We start from the raw sequence: 15,786 nt of genomic DNA on the forward strand, positions 1-15,786 counted from the left end.
GACGAAAGAAAGAGCAAGTGGAGAGAAATAACACAAATAATCGTGTGGCTTAAAAGGGCAAAGTGAAATCCCAAAAGGGCACTTCGAGTAAAAATATTAGATCATGGCAGGATCAAATTTTGGCGACCCAGATGAAAATCAATAATGGCTCTATGCGCAACACTGGACTCGGTGAAAACCCCGATCAAGGCACCAAGGGCGAAAAGGGGAAAAAGGAAAAAGAGAAGAGAGTCTACCTTATCAAGAGGCCCTCATCAAGGTACCATAGGGGATCCTATCCTTAGCAAGTTCTCTTTTTTATTTGTGTGAGAACAAAGTCTTCTCTTTCTTTAATTTAATGAGAAACATTCCTTCACTATTTGATGCACCTCCTAATTTTGAGAATTATAGCCGAACAAAAATTAGACAAAGGTTATCTAAGGGCTCGCGATTGGGCATAGTTAACCTCAATTTCTTTATTCTTCCTTAAAAAATCAAATAAAATCATCAAATGTCAAAGTTATCAAACTCATCAAATAAAATCAATCCAATTCATCAAATATCAAAGATCAAAATTAAGTTTAACAAATTGAATCAACCATCAAATATCAAAATTATTCAATTCATTCATCAAATATCAAAATCAAATCATTAAATATCAAAATTATCAAATTCATCAAATATCAAAATTAAGTTTATTAAATTGAATTAGATCATCAAATATCAAAATTATCCAATTCATTCATCAAATGTCAAAAGTCGAAATTAAATCAAATCATCAAATATAAAAAATCCAAATTAAATCATCAAATTCAACTAATCAAATATCAAAAATTTAAATTAAGCTTATCAAATTAAAATGAACCATCAAATATCAAAATTATCCAATTCATTCATCAAACATCAAAAATCGAAATTAAATCAAATCATAAAATATCAAAATTATCGAATTCATCAAAAATGAAAATTGTGTTTATCAAATTAAATTGAATTATCAAATCCAATCAGAAAATATCAAAATTGTCAAATTCATAAACTCATCAAATATAAAAAATTAGAGTTAAGTTTATTGAATTAAGTCAAACCATCAAATAAAACAAGTTAACTCACCGAATATCAAAAATTAAAATTAAATCAACTCATCAAATTAAGTGTATAAAATCAAATCATCATTATTTTCAAATGCATCAAAATCAAATTAAGTCAAATAATCAAATTTAGGTCTCATGAATCGGAATTAAGATTATCAAGCCAAATCAAATAATGAAATATCAAATTGATCAAATCAAAATCATACAATCAAGTCAAATAATCAACCAATCAAATTCAATTCATCAAAAATCAGAAAATCCAAATTGACAAACTTATCAAATCCGTTTTGAAATCAAATCAAAATCAGTATAACCCATCAAATATTAAAAATCAAGATTGTCAAAACCAAATTGGGTTGGCTTTTTAAAATCAACTCATCAAATATCAAAAAGTGAATTCACTGAGCATCAAATCAATGCATTAAGTATCGAAAATTCAAACTATCATTAACAAGCTCAAAATAAAAATTGATACCGAAATCAAGTTTACCAAATTATAATCAAAATCGTGGATTGTCAACACTATCGAAGGCATCAAATAAAGTGATCAAAGTCATCAAAAACTGAATGTTACAAGTCACAAATTACAAGAAAAAAATAGCATAACCAAAATATCAAAGGCCAAAACATTATCATGACCTCTTCTAGGATGGCACCACTTTGCCGTTTACATGATAACTTCATTTGCCGCACAAGGCTTGGGATTATACCACACCTCCAAGAAAAGGCATTGCACTACATCAACTTTGACCATGACTAAAAATTCTAGTAGTAGAATTCACCTTTTTTCTTCTTAGCCCTCACAAAAATCCCTACGTGCTTTTTCTTTGTTGTTTGGTAGCTTGCTGCCTTCAACAAAGAGGGGTAGTTGTCAACACCTGGTTTTTGCTCGGTCTATTCTTTAACCCACTTCTCACACTTTGGATGCCCAATCAAACTTACCATTCTCTTTAGGATGTGCTAGAACCCTAGGAAACTAGATCTCAGTTCAAATACCCTTAAATCCACTGTTAGATCTACAAAATTCCCTTTCAACGATCATGATTGTGCCACATCACCACAATTGTTCCCAGATCAGATTCCATCATGTGAAACAAGACATTTGAACATCCAATCACACCAAAGTTCAGCCCTAAACTCCTTGATTTTGCTACTTATCTGTTAAAGGTTCCGCTTCAACGCATTTGACACTATGACACTTCTCGAGCCTAAAACCCATGATCTACACGTCCATGACACAATCAAACACTTCCAACAATCTTACAATTCAAATCCATGATACTCTACCAAATTTCAACTCAAAATCCCTCCGTTCAACCCACCATCAGACCAAGATTCTATTTTGGCAAAACTTATTAATTAAAGCATACCAGCCATAGATCTCTACCATCCAAGATCTGTTTGACTAGTCAGACCATACCATCATATTCAAAGACCCAAAGAGCCCTTGCATGTCAAATTTCGTGAGTTAACTCCTTTGTTTAGCCATTAAACAAACAAGATTCCATTTCAGGTCTTCTCGTTAAGCCATAAGCTAAGACCTGATCTGAACCAAATCTATCAATCCACACCTTTGATAAAATATCCACCACTTCCATAGATTCAGGACGCTCCAAAGTGCCAACCCACCAAATTTCAGCCCAAAATTCCCTTGATTAACCCTCTAGCAAACTAAGATTCTGTCAACCTCATTGATTAAGAGCATTTCAACCATGAATTTCTATCATCTAAGCTTTATTTGACCAACTAGAATTCACCAGGATATTCAAAGACCCAAAAAACCCTTCTACATCAAATTTCATTACCTAATTCACACATTTGATCGTTAAACTAGAAAGATTCCATTTCAACGTATTAGATTAAATTGTCACATCAGTTGTCCAAACTTAAGACCTCAAAAAGGGTTGGGGCTGATGATGTCAGCCCCTTAATTGACCTATTAAAACACTTGGACCAACAAAATTAAGACTAGTAGACTTAAAAAGTCCAAAATCTCAAAGATACCCCCACTTAAAATATAATTAAGAAAAGATAAAATAGGATTTATGGGCAATTCAAATTTATGTTCTATGCCACTAACAACTCCAAATATGAAATGACAACATTCGGCAAGCTCCGGACAATCTCTCATTGGATGCACAAAACACGTAAAAATCCATCCTAAATTGAGGAACACAAAAAAGGAAAGGTTAACTACAAGCCTCTTACACTCAAAATATTTTCCCTTTTTAATGAAAGAACTCTATTCAAGACTAGGCTTTGTAGTTCAGCAAGTTGTAGAGTTATTTCCCCCCCTTTTCTCTATAAATAGAGACCAAACTCGACATGGAAGAAGTAGAGGAGAGACTTTAGAAGAATTCCTAGTCTCTTTAGAACCCTAATTTACCTAAAATTCCAAAGCATTTGAATCTCAGACCTCAAATTTGCCCCTCTGTTCTTAAACTAAAGATTGGCGACTAGAAGCTCTCTCTACTTCAATAGCTCATTCAAGCCTCATCCAAACTTGTTCTAGTTGTTGGAAAACTCATATTAAGGCCATACACAAGAGGTAAACCTCTCAATCTAATATTTAACTTAGATCTATAGTCTTTATTTTTCAGTTTAGTTCTGGGTTGCTTGAAGTCTTGAAACCATGGAGAACTCACATTTCCTGCTTCCTCCAGATTGAGAAAAAGAGGTAGAGAATGGAGGGTCTTAGGGAAATTAGTACCTAAGACCCGATAACATCACCTTAAATCAGTTTCAGAAGTTGTGAGCGTTTTTCACCAAATTGCAGGAATTCTTATCAATCATTTTTATTAGTTTTTTTTTGCTACAAATTAAGCCTAAAAATACCCGTATTGGGCTATTATAGTAACTTGGAGAGACGGGTGTCTAACACCTTCCCTCTCCCAATCCTTGGAACTCAGAATATATTGTTTAGGTGCCTATCCCATGGCGAATGAAGTTACTATTTTGAACATAATTTGATATTTTCAGAGTTGAAAATGAGGGTCTATTTCCTCAGAAAAATAAGTGGCAACTCCTTTTGTTTGAGCCAACCATGAGCTTCATAGAGGTTACAAACCTATATTTATTATATATTTATATATACTAGAAATTAATACTATTATATTTTTACTAATTATTTATTGTATTTTTGTGATTAATATATTTTCAATAATTATGTATAAATCTTTTTTTTTGTTTTGTTATTTAATATAAAAATTTTAATGATTATTGGAGACTACACTATTTATTAACTAATTTAATATATTTTTAGTATTTATTATACTTTTGTAATTATTCTATTTATTGTATTTTCATTATAAATTTATTTTTAATAATTGTGTATTTTTGCTATAAATTTTCAATAACTATTGGAGATTAAATTATTGTTATTTATTAGAGATTAGACTATTAAATTAACCAAAATTATAAGTGTTCATGTGTTAATTTGCTTCAGTCGCAAGTTGTTTAGCTAACCAAATGGACCTAATTGGATTGGGGAGTTGGTTAAGTGAAACTGGCCAACTCGGGTGGTATTGGTTTGGGTTAGTTTTTGGTTTGGCCAATCAGTTCAAAAGATTTAAACTTAAATAATTAAATTTAAATTTAAAATGTTAAAGTGGTATTATTAAAAAAATAAATTAAAAATTTTAATTTACAATATAAAATATTTTAGACTAAGAAATATGGGAAATTTCCCACTTTCCTTATTAAAAATTATATTTAAAATAAAAATATATATCTATGGTTGGGTTTGTTTGGTTTTGGTCGGCTTATTCCAAATGGCCAAACTGAAACTAACTTGACCTGGTCAGGTTGGGAAACAGATGAATCGATGCTGACTAGAAAACTGACCAATTGGGATCAGGTTGGTTAGTTTCATCGATTTGATAAAGTGCCCTATCTGAAATTATTTATTAAAAGTGGTATATAAAATATAAATAATTATTAATTATGTAAAAAGTTAAAATATAAAACAATTTTCTATTCTTATGTGTTTCTATTGTTTAGCTTTACTTAACAAAGCCATGCACTGCACGGGCCCCACTAGTATATACCTAAAACATTTTTTAGTTGCAAAAAAGCTAGAAAAAAAGATATTTGAACCTAAATATCTAAGTTGAGAGACAACAAATCTACTATCATTTCATAATTCAAGTAGTCACGTATTATAACCATTTAAGTTCTAAATTTTATCTTAAATTTTCTCTTCTTAGTGCATGCATATCAACAAATTTTATGAAACAATTGGTTATTAAAATTTATATACTTATAAATATTGACAGCAAGTATATTGCATGACTTCTTAAGAGTGAAGATATATATACAAATATATCTTAGCTTTTTTAATAAGTACAAATATATATTAGTTATTCCATCTTTTTCAACATTTCCCAACAACTTCATAGTAGTCCATACTTGGAAAGATATTAGAGTATGCATCTTTTTGCATCATTGATATATCTTTTGGAACTTATTTGAGTTTTCTAACACATCTCCATGTAAACCCTAATTTTTACACTGTATTGATCCGCGCATATTCAAAGCATATCCTGGCAATGTCTCTTAAAATTGCATTTAATACTCCTTATATTTTTTATAATATTTGAGCTTGGGTGGACCCCATATAAATAACGTATAAGCAACTTTTAGTAAAAAATCTGATGTTTAATCACAAAATTGCTGTCTTCAACTAGTTGAAGCTTCTTTTAGTGGATTCATGAAAGGGGCTCAATAGGGCTTCCCAACATCCACAGTCTGAAAGTTAATTAGAACTTAGAAGTGGTATAAATTACGGGATGTTTTGAAAATAGACTTTAAATTATTGGGTAATAAACTAAATTAGCCAAAGTAAAACGAAATAATTTGTAATTATGGGCAAAGTTCAAGGGAGACACTATCAATTGCTTAATTAGCCAATTATACACCACAAAAAATTCTCTAAGAAATAACAAATAAAGAGTATCATAAAGAGGAAGATCTTTATGATTCATAAGAACTTTTCAAACAAGGAGTTCGTTTTGCTAGCTAGTATTTCTTTGTTCATTTTGTCCTTTGCATCGCGGGTCATTGGTTTGATTGTCCGGGTCAGATAGGTCAGGCCGTACCACGTCAACTATATGTACATACATACATAATATGTTTTAAATGTAATATATGCATTATTTTAAATTTAATTTATGTTTTTAATTCAGTTTTTAATTTTTTATTTACAAAAATATTAAAATTTGAAATTTGAGACAAAAACTTTTTTTTGGCAAAAATAGCGGGCAAGACGCTTCTTGAAAAGTTACCAAAAAAAATCACCTTAATCGGGCATCAAAGTGTAAAGTTATGGCCTCCCAAAGTTTGTATACACATTTAGTGTGTAACTTGTGACACGACCACCAGGTTGAATGGGTCAATGGTCTAACCATCTAGGTTAATTGGTTTTTACCTAATCAACAGTTTTTAACAATCCTCCAGGTTTTACTAAAATTGAATCTAAAATCTTGACCTGGTGACGGTTCGAGTGGTTCAACTAGCCGAATCAATGAATGGTTGAAAACACTACAAATCACAATCCCCACAACTAAGAATGAAGACCATTTCTAATGTAACTTATGTTTTGTGCTGAAGGGTGATGCTAAATAAAGATATGAGCAATATTAATTCATGGTATGGTAGGACCACTAGAGGTTATATAAGGTGGAAAGATTGGAAGGAGATGTTCTATTAATCTGTTTCAATCTTAGAGGGTCCTAGAATTTTTTGGACCATGGATTAGATCTATTAGTATTAGAAAAAATAACCAGCTAAAGGCTAGTAGAAACACATTAAAGAGAGGAAGCTCCACAACTAGTGCATGGAAGTGGAGCAGATCTCAAAGGGGAAGGATAAGTACTAAAGGACGAATAGTGAAGGAAGGGGAAAAACTTTGGCTCCTACCTAGTCAGTTCGTAGAATGCATCTGACCAAATGCTTAGGTGGCATTTGATAACACTTTTTAGACCTCTGAAGTTTGAAAATGTCGCTTTTCAGATGTCAAAGGTGTTTGGAAGTGTATCTGAATTTGAGTCTGGAAATTATTTTCAGATCTAAAATAATAAGACTTGGGCTAGGCGTTGAATGTGTTCAGATGCATTTCTGAAGGGATAGGAAATCCATCACATGGATGCCCAAAATTGCGGAATAAAGGGGGCGAATTTCAAAAATTTTTCTCTCCCTTCAACTGGGAATCGAATTCCCTATTTAGAAAATCATATTTTCAATGATCATTCTTGAACCATAAACTGAACCAGATCTGAACCAAAAGGATGAGAGAGAGATAATACCAGATACAGAGAAATAGTATCTCTCAATGGAGGTGTTCACGCCCAAAGAAGGATCCAAAAACTGCTCCCACTGAAGATGGCACAGTGTAGGGTGGAGCAGAATCAACAGTGTTCTTTCAAAAGAACTTGATCATTCTCAAGGATCACTTGGACGGCTTGTGAATACAACTCCTACCAACCTTTTCTCCAAAAGATTGGAATCAAGATCCAATCTTGATTTCTCCCAAGCAATGGAGATCGAACTGCTATAGGCAGCGGCTGCAGGAAAAAGGCGGATAGAGAGTATTTGCAGGGTGCAGAATTCTCTCTTCTGTGATCTCAGCTCTGAAGACAAGACTGTTGCTGGTGATTGTATTGGATGTCTAAAGGCTACCACCCCCTCTTGCTTTTATAGACTTAAAGGGATCAACTCCTAATCCCATTAGGAGTTGCTAACCTAAATCATATCTGAATTAGAAATCCCTTTAAGATAAGGGATAATCCTTATCTTATCTGCAGATTAGATCAGTCAGCTCCTAATCTAATTAGGAAGTTTCTAAATCTAAATCTCATTTAGATCTTGGACTCTCTGAGTAGATAGGGTGTGGGCCCAATCCTATCAGCTGATCTTATCTCAGAATTCGCCCCTTAAAGACTAATCAAATTAGCCCAGTTCGAAATGAGCTTATTTAGGGTTATGTATTCATTTAGCCTTTCAAACTGCTGCCTAATTGGGCTTCCTTGTATGGCGTGGGACCCAAACATTGATCTACACATCAGCCACATGGGTTCAGCCCAACCTTTGATACAAGGCCTAGCCGAATACACTGTTATGGACAGTGCACCCCCTGAAACCCATCAGATGGGCTCTATGAGCCCAACACTTACCCTAAATGGTCCCTGGGCCAAACCACCTTGTAACACCCAGGGACTGTGGGCAGATGCAAGATTATACCATCAGGTATTATCCTCAATGGCCTTACACTTAATCTCTCAGCCCATAATGATCATACACCACCCGACAAGAGAGGACCTCTCCCTTGGCTGCAAGGAACAGTGTTGCACTCTCTCAAATACGGATCTCGGGAATTAAAACCTTTTGCAAATCATGTCGAAACCATAAATTATATACTTTTATATCTCATATAAAATATATTTTGCAAAACAAATCTCAACGATTGAAATCAGCTGCCGGCAGTCTTGGTTTCCATCAGTGAGAGTGCATCCCCGATCATTACCTTTGTCCGACAAAGGGGCTGATCCTGTCACTATGATCACCCACTCATATGAATTATCAGACTGTCCCAACATACCCAGGTTTTGACCCCCGCTAAGGATCTCACTGATTGGTACATCAAAGATAGCCCAATCCGACACCTAATGCAATATCATAATCGAGTCTAGGGGTCGGGTGTAACTTTCTAGTTTTGCCCATCAATCTCCAAGGTCCAAGGCAATACTGGAAATCTGGTCAAGTTCAAAGATTCAATTAATCCAACACTGTGTGTGCCTAGGGTCTCACCCTGGTAGCTGAGACAAGCCACCCCAACCGACTTGGTGGCACCACAGTGTCAACCTTGTCAGGATAGGTCTCCCCAGACTGACCTACTGGCTGTGAACATTCTAAACTAACACGAGTCTCATTAAGTGCCCGGTTTAAGGGTATTACATAGAAACATACCAAGGGAACATGAATCAAATATGCACTTTTATTCATTTACAATAAACTCATAAAGTACATCATTTTGATTGAAGCTAAGGGCATACAAAACTGTCTAACAATTTCAGACTTGGTCGAAAGTCCAGAATATCTTTAAAAACATGCTTGCGTTTCTCCCTCTCACTGTTTATCTTCTCCACTTGATGCAAGGGCAGCAAGTGGCTCCTCCAGCAAACTAACGGCGACGAGTCCCGGCCTTCTCTCTCTCTCTCTCCCTTATTTCTTCTTTCTTCTTCTTCTTCTTCTTCTTCTTCTTCTTCTTCTTCTTTATGGTCTCACGGCTTCCGTCCACTATTTTTCATTTTTGATCGCCGCTGCAACTCTCGACAATTGTGGCAAGTGACTCCTTCAGTGAACCAACGACGACAACTCCTCCACCGCAAGTGACTCCGACAAACCAGTGGTGGCGACTCCACTGCCGCAAGTGACTCCAGCAAACCATCAGTGGCAAGTGTCTTAAGCAAGTGACTCATCCGTTGCAACTCCTCCATCGTCCACGGACGCCACTACAACTCTCATCGTCCACCGTTTTTTCTTATTTTAATAAATTATTTTTTTCATTTTTACAATTTATTCATATTTTTCAATATTATTTTGAATTTAATAAATTATTGTTATGAAATAATAAAAGTTGAATTCAAAATTACCGAATAGTCTAATTTAAAGGTAAAATAGTAAAATTAGCGAATTTCAGATGCTGGAGGTTTGATCCAACACAAACCTTCTTTATTCAGAACTTCTAAAAAGTCAAAAAAATAATTGTCTCTTTTTAGATTTTAGACACTTTTAATATCTTTTTAACTTTTCAGATTTCAAATTTTAGATTTAACAATGTCACCCTAATTTTAGGGTTTAGGATTTAGGTTTTATATATATGTTAGAAGGGATCACGCAATGGCACTGGTGTTTAAAAGATGCCCATGTTACATTCAATTTCTTAACCGAATCCATTACCAATGGCCGCTTTCATATTGAAATTAAACCTGTGTTCTAACTGAATTGGCTTATACATTGAAACTCGATTTGGACAAACCCTTTTTTTTTGTTGAAACCAGATTCTCTTCCTCATGGATCCAACAACAGAAACAAGAGAAACTAGTGCTTTAAACTCTGTATTCTGTTTATTAGGTGAAGTGTGTGAAACTGTGCATCCACACTCTAAACATGTCTACATTTATAAGCTATGTCCTCCACCTCGAAAGCTTTTGGTCTGATCAAGACTGAATCACCGGTTTCAGACTTTCAGTCTAGACTCCAAATCATGTAATTAATGCAAATAGGTGATAATTCATGTGTTGGGAGAACATGGAAGTTTCCTCCGGCATAAAAAAAATACAAGGATTTGTCAAAGAAACTACCCTTGCTGGGGCCCACCTCCACCTGACACCAGTCTCTTATGGTGTGATACTGGGCCTCTTCTTTTCTCGGTGCTCACCATCCCACACGCCACGGGCAGCACAATTCTTGTGTCCTGCTGCTCCCCAATCAACCAACCAATCTCCATACAAAAACCCCTTGCACGTGTAAAATACTTCCACGTGTGGATTCCATTCAGATCTTTCTTTAATTACAAAAACATTCCAGCCTCCCTCTTGGGGCCGTCAACGAACTCCAAAAATCCGATACCCATCCGACATCCGATCCAACTATTCGGGTTTGAATGCTAAAACCTACATCCGTTTAATAAATGAGATTATATGCAGTGTGGTAAAAATTTGAGCCCATATATGTGATATAATACTGTATATAGAGCAAAGTTTTCAAAACTGGATCGGATCGGATGGTCAGATCGAAAAACCGAGAATTGGTTAAGTGATTGGTTTCGTTTTATCTCAAAACCATTATTTTGCCAAAAACCATTGATTTGGGCGATCGAATCGTTCAAACTATCCAATTGTTTTAGCCGTTTTTTATTTTTTTGTTAGAATGAGTCATTCATTCAGTTCAAACGATCAGACCGTTCAACCTAAGAATCGAACCCCTGACCGATTCGTTGTCCAATTTAATTTTAAAAACCTTGATATAGAGAGAGAAATTTTCACTTTAACTTTACCCTATTTCATACATTTTTATTTATTTTCCAAAATCCCACCTATAATAGAGTATATATGTAATTTCCCCCTTGCTATAGTACAACAGCACAAGTTAAAAGGAAATAATTTTCTTTATTTAATAAGAATAGAGCGGAGTTAGATTAATCGGATCCGAATCCGACTCGTTTACAGTCTCTCTGAAAATTCTCTCTCTCTCTCTCTCAAGTCTCGCCAACTATAACGTCTCCCAAAGGCTCACCTCATTCACCTCGCCAACCCTTCACGAGACTAACGTGTTCCCCTCCCTCCTACATATTAACATTTCCCCTCTTCCCCCCTACTCATCACCACATTCCGGCATCAGCAGGTAGCACGTACGTCGACATGGACATGCGACAAGGTGGCGACACGTCCGAGAAGGCCTCGTGCAACAGTCGCCGCGGTGGCGCCGGGAAACGCCCGGCCGCTCCGTCGGCAGCGACGGTGCCATCCGCAGCGGCTCCATGCGGAGCATGCAAGTTCTTGAGGCGGAAATGCATAAGCGGATGCATCTTCGCACCATATTTCGGGACAGACCAAGGGGCCGCTCGCTTCGCAGCTGTGCACAAGGTGTTCGGCGCGAGTAATGTGTCAAAGCTTCTCCTGCATGTTCCGACAAACCGACGGCACGACACCGTCGTCACCATATCTTACGAGGCCCAGGCTCGGCTGTCTGATCCTGTTTATGGCTGCGTCTCCACCATTCTCGCCTTACAGCAGCAGGTTCAATTCATTGGCCATGCCCAACTTTAATTTCTTTCCTGCACTTTTCTATTTCTAGCCTTAATTTGTATAAATTAATAATCACACAAAAATCGATTGTCAGGTGGCCGCGTTGCAAGCGGAGCTTTCGGTGGTGCAGGAGCAGCTGATTAACAACAGGTTGGCCGTAACAAACGCCCTGCAGCTGCAGATGAGCACGCAGCAGCACTTGTCAGTGCTGCAGCCAGCATTCTCGAACAATTCCACGGCTTCGAACAATCTGGTCACCATGAGCGGCCTCCCTTCTAGTTTCGACCTCGCAATTGAAATGGGCCCGTCGCCTCGCAGCTTTGAGCCTCTTCAGCTGTTCCAACCAATGCAGGATGAAGATGAAGGTGAGGAGGAGATCCAGAACCCAGTGATTTTGGAGAATCAGATACTTCATCGCCAGAAATGAAATGAAAACTTATTCTTTCTACTACTACTGGAGTAGTGCTGTTAATCTTTTCGTCAGCTAGCTCATGAGTATTGCTCCAAAGTGACCCCTGTTATCTGCTATAGATTTATTCGATCTATTTAACTGATCAATACAAGAGAGAAAAAGAGAGAGAGAGAGAGAGAGAGAGAGAGCACGTGTGCTTAGGGACTCAACCTAAGATCTTTCACAGGTGTCATCACGCTTAATTTCTTCTTGACTTTTCTGAGAATTTAAAGGAAATTATACAAATACCAAGAATGTATTTGGTTTGTCAGAAAAAGTCTGAAGAGGAGGAGAAAATTATACATTCTATATCCATGAACCATGACTTCTTTGTAATGGAAACAGTAGAATAACTAACAAAAATCCCTCTGAAACCCACCATGCATGATGTGTGCGGACAAAGATCATGATGAAAAGTGTTGGTTGGGATATTTGTTGGCAAGATCAGATCCCGATATTAAGAAAAGTACCAACCAACAACCATCAAATCAGTTAAAGCCCGGCTTCGTTAATTACTTTCATAAGGAAATTTGAAGAAAAGGAACGTTAAATTAGCAATGGAGCCAAGATGGTCCTACTCCAACCGAAGTTTTACTTTTTGGTTATGTATAGCCAGTCCATTACAATCCATATTAAACCCATATTGAGTGTGGACAATTTCTTATGTTGCGCATATTTTTTGCTAGAAATTTTCTATTTTTATGACTAAAATCTAAACATTTTTATTAATATTTTTTTTTAAATAGTAAAATAGTGGAAAAGGATGGCAATGGGATGTTAACATTGGCAATTGAGTGTAGATACATACATACATACTTGCCCTATTGATCTTGCTCCTTTCATTGAGACTTAATGATGGTGATGTGCAGCATCATGTCTCTTGGCATTCTATGCACGACCTTGGTATTCCAAAGACTTCATGTCTCAGTGATGGGATAATTGAGTTGTTTTTAACATGCTGGGTATCTTTAATAATTGAAGCAATAGGAGTTGAATTATCACCCTTGCCTATTTATTTATTTAATTATCCCAATTAATTTTAGACTATTGTGAGACTAGTGAAATGAGCTTGTATTAGCTACTACATGTATCAGTGTATGAGTGAACACCAAGGCTATGTTTGGTTTAAAGGAAAAGGTAGGGAAACCCATACAAGGGTTGTAAAGGTTTTCTTACCTTTCTTTTCCTTTCCTTTCTCTACTTTTTCCTTCAAACCAAACACAATGCAAAGTTATCGTCTATAATAGAGAAGAAGAAGAAGAGTTCATTTTCTTGTTTTGTCATGCTCTTGTAGAAACCAGAGAAGTTGTAATCTTACCATCGAAGAAGAAGAGAATTCAAAAAACTTATTCTTAAAAACATAACATAATACAACTCTAAGATAATGTGAATTTATAAGAAACCTAGAAACTAAAAACTGCAATCAAATACCTATCAAATTGCAATTCTAAACTAATGCCATCCATGTCTAAAATAAGTATGAATACTACGTGGCGCTTCAATCTCAAAGTTATCTCCATCAACTCTCCTTGATTGAAAAGAACTCTTCATACTTGATGAGAGAAAATTTGACCCTCTAGTGATAGCATGCCATGTGGCGATCCCAAAACCGTTGCATGACACCTGACACCACATAAGCGATGACTTGCCTTAGACAAAATGACACAGACCTACTCGGAACCATGTTGGATGCACCTCGCATGCCCTAAGGCCACTTTGTCACCACCTCGCCATGGCTAACCTATAGACACCTCGTCAGGATCCAGACAACCACTTAGGACCAAGCATGACACCTTAGCACGAATGTAGACCTACCAACAAGGTCTCATTGACCAGACTGAGGTCCAAGTAGCAACCTACATGACATGGTGGTCAACCTACCTACCTCCTCCGACTTGAAATAGATCCAGGTGGCGACTTACCTCCGTCAACCTGGCAGAGACCCAACTAGTGACCTACCTCCGCCAATATGATAGAAACCTAATTGGCGACCTACCTCTACCAACCTGATGGCGTAAGATCTCGACAAGACTACATCTGCGGAAGAGGCGACCTACCTCCACTAACTTGACGAAAACTCAGTTGGCGACCTACCTCTTCTGACCTAATGAAGATTCAAGTGACGACTTCATCACGACTAAGCTAGGTACCATGGCATTAGGGGCGACCTCCCCCAAGACCTTACTGACCTAAATAGGACTCAGTTGGTGACCTGCTTGATGCGTTGGGAGACCTCTTCCTTAAGCGAGCTATCATTTTTTACTCTTCCGAGATCACGATGCCACATTGGAAGAGTTGGTTATCACCCTACCTGCTTTAGGCACAACCGGATAAGCACTACCCGCTTATGCGGAGTCCACCTCTAGGCGTGAAACCACCTCCGAACCAAACGGGTCAGAAATCTTGGACGCGCTTCGTGAGCCTAACGACAACTTGCCTATATAAAGGCATCCCCTTCCTCATAAAAGGTATCCACAGTTTATCATTCACAACCCTCTAGCTCTCTTGTTTTTTAGCTCTCTCAAAACTCTTCACTAACTTAAGCATCGGAGTGCCCACCTCGGGTAAAGCAACCCAAACGCTCTAACCTCTTTCTTTGTAGCTTGACTAGGTGACCTACTCAGTCTGGCATCCAAGCTGTCCATCAACAGGGAGCATTAGATCGCGCATCATCAATTGGCATCGTCTATGGGAATGCTACACAAAGCCAAGTTCTCCCCTTTCTCTAATCCTAAGCTCAATTGCATCCTCAGGCAATAATGTCTTCAACAACGTTAAAAGCAACGCACATATTAATGATGCTATCACAAGGGGGCAGAATCTGAATGACCAACCCGGGTAAGCTTTAGATATCTAGCCTAGATAATCTCTTAGCCCTAACTGTAAGGCTGCATTGCAGATCAAGCCCTCCATGACTCCCATGAGAGTTTGTATCCAGTTGATTATGGAGCCGACCTCGCAAGTCAAACCACTCATGGTTCCCATGAGAGTCAGCAACCTAAAGACAGTAGAGCCGCCCCCTCAGGTTGAGCCCCCCATGGCTCTCGTAGGAATGGACGACCAGTAGTTCCAAGAGCAGGTGCATCACATGTACAACATTGACATGTGAACGCAAACCCAGGAGGGTCACACACCAACGATGGTAGAATTGTAGTCACGGTTCATGCTTGACTCCTAGATGCTTCAGATGCACCCTCTGCCTTAGTACGACTGATAAGCTCGCAGGGTGAGCGTAATTCCGACTTGGTCAAGCTGAAATATACTTCTAGCACACCAACTAAGGCACACTCGAATCAATCTCAAAGGGCATTGGCATTTCATGGCCAACTTGATAAACGAAAAAAGGGAAAGGCGAGGAAGGGAAGACTTCAGAAGTTCCATTTATGGGAGAATTGACTACACCTAGCAAAAATAGAAGATAGGTTGTTTTCCTGGTATCATATCTTTTCCATATCATATT

At 37.2% G+C, this 15,786-nt stretch overlaps 1 protein-coding gene across 1 annotated transcript; it reads left to right on the top strand.

Annotated features, from left to right (window-relative positions):
- Positions 1–11,412: 11,412 nt before the first annotated feature.
- On the top strand, positions 11,413–12,648 carry LBD20 (LOB domain-containing protein 20). Its single transcript, XM_088970819.1, has 2 exons — positions 11,413–11,866; positions 11,970–12,648. Exons 1-2 carry the CDS (start codon positions 11,489–11,491, stop codon positions 12,300–12,302), a joined length of 711 nt encoding a protein of 236 aa, XP_088826945.1. The 5' UTR covers positions 11,413–11,488; the 3' UTR covers positions 12,303–12,648.
- Positions 12,649–15,786: the final 3,138 nt, after the last annotated feature.

Source organism: Nelumbo lutea, chromosome 2 (genome assembly GCF_056320005.1).
Source record: "Nelumbo lutea isolate HS-2025 chromosome 2, American lotus-T2T, whole genome shotgun sequence".
Classification (NCBI taxonomy): Eukaryota; Viridiplantae; Streptophyta; class Magnoliopsida; order Proteales; family Nelumbonaceae; genus Nelumbo; species Nelumbo lutea.

Excerpts from the sequence above, each read along its gene's own strand:
- LBD20 (XM_088970819.1), top strand. The coding sequence starts at position 11,489 with ATGGACATGCGACAAGGTGGCGACACGTCCGAGAAGGCCTCGTGCAAC. Across the intron at positions 11,867-11,969 it reads TTCTCGCCTTACAGCAGCAG|GTGGCCGCGTTGCAAGCGGA; the intron begins GTTCAATTCATT and ends ATCGATTGTCAG.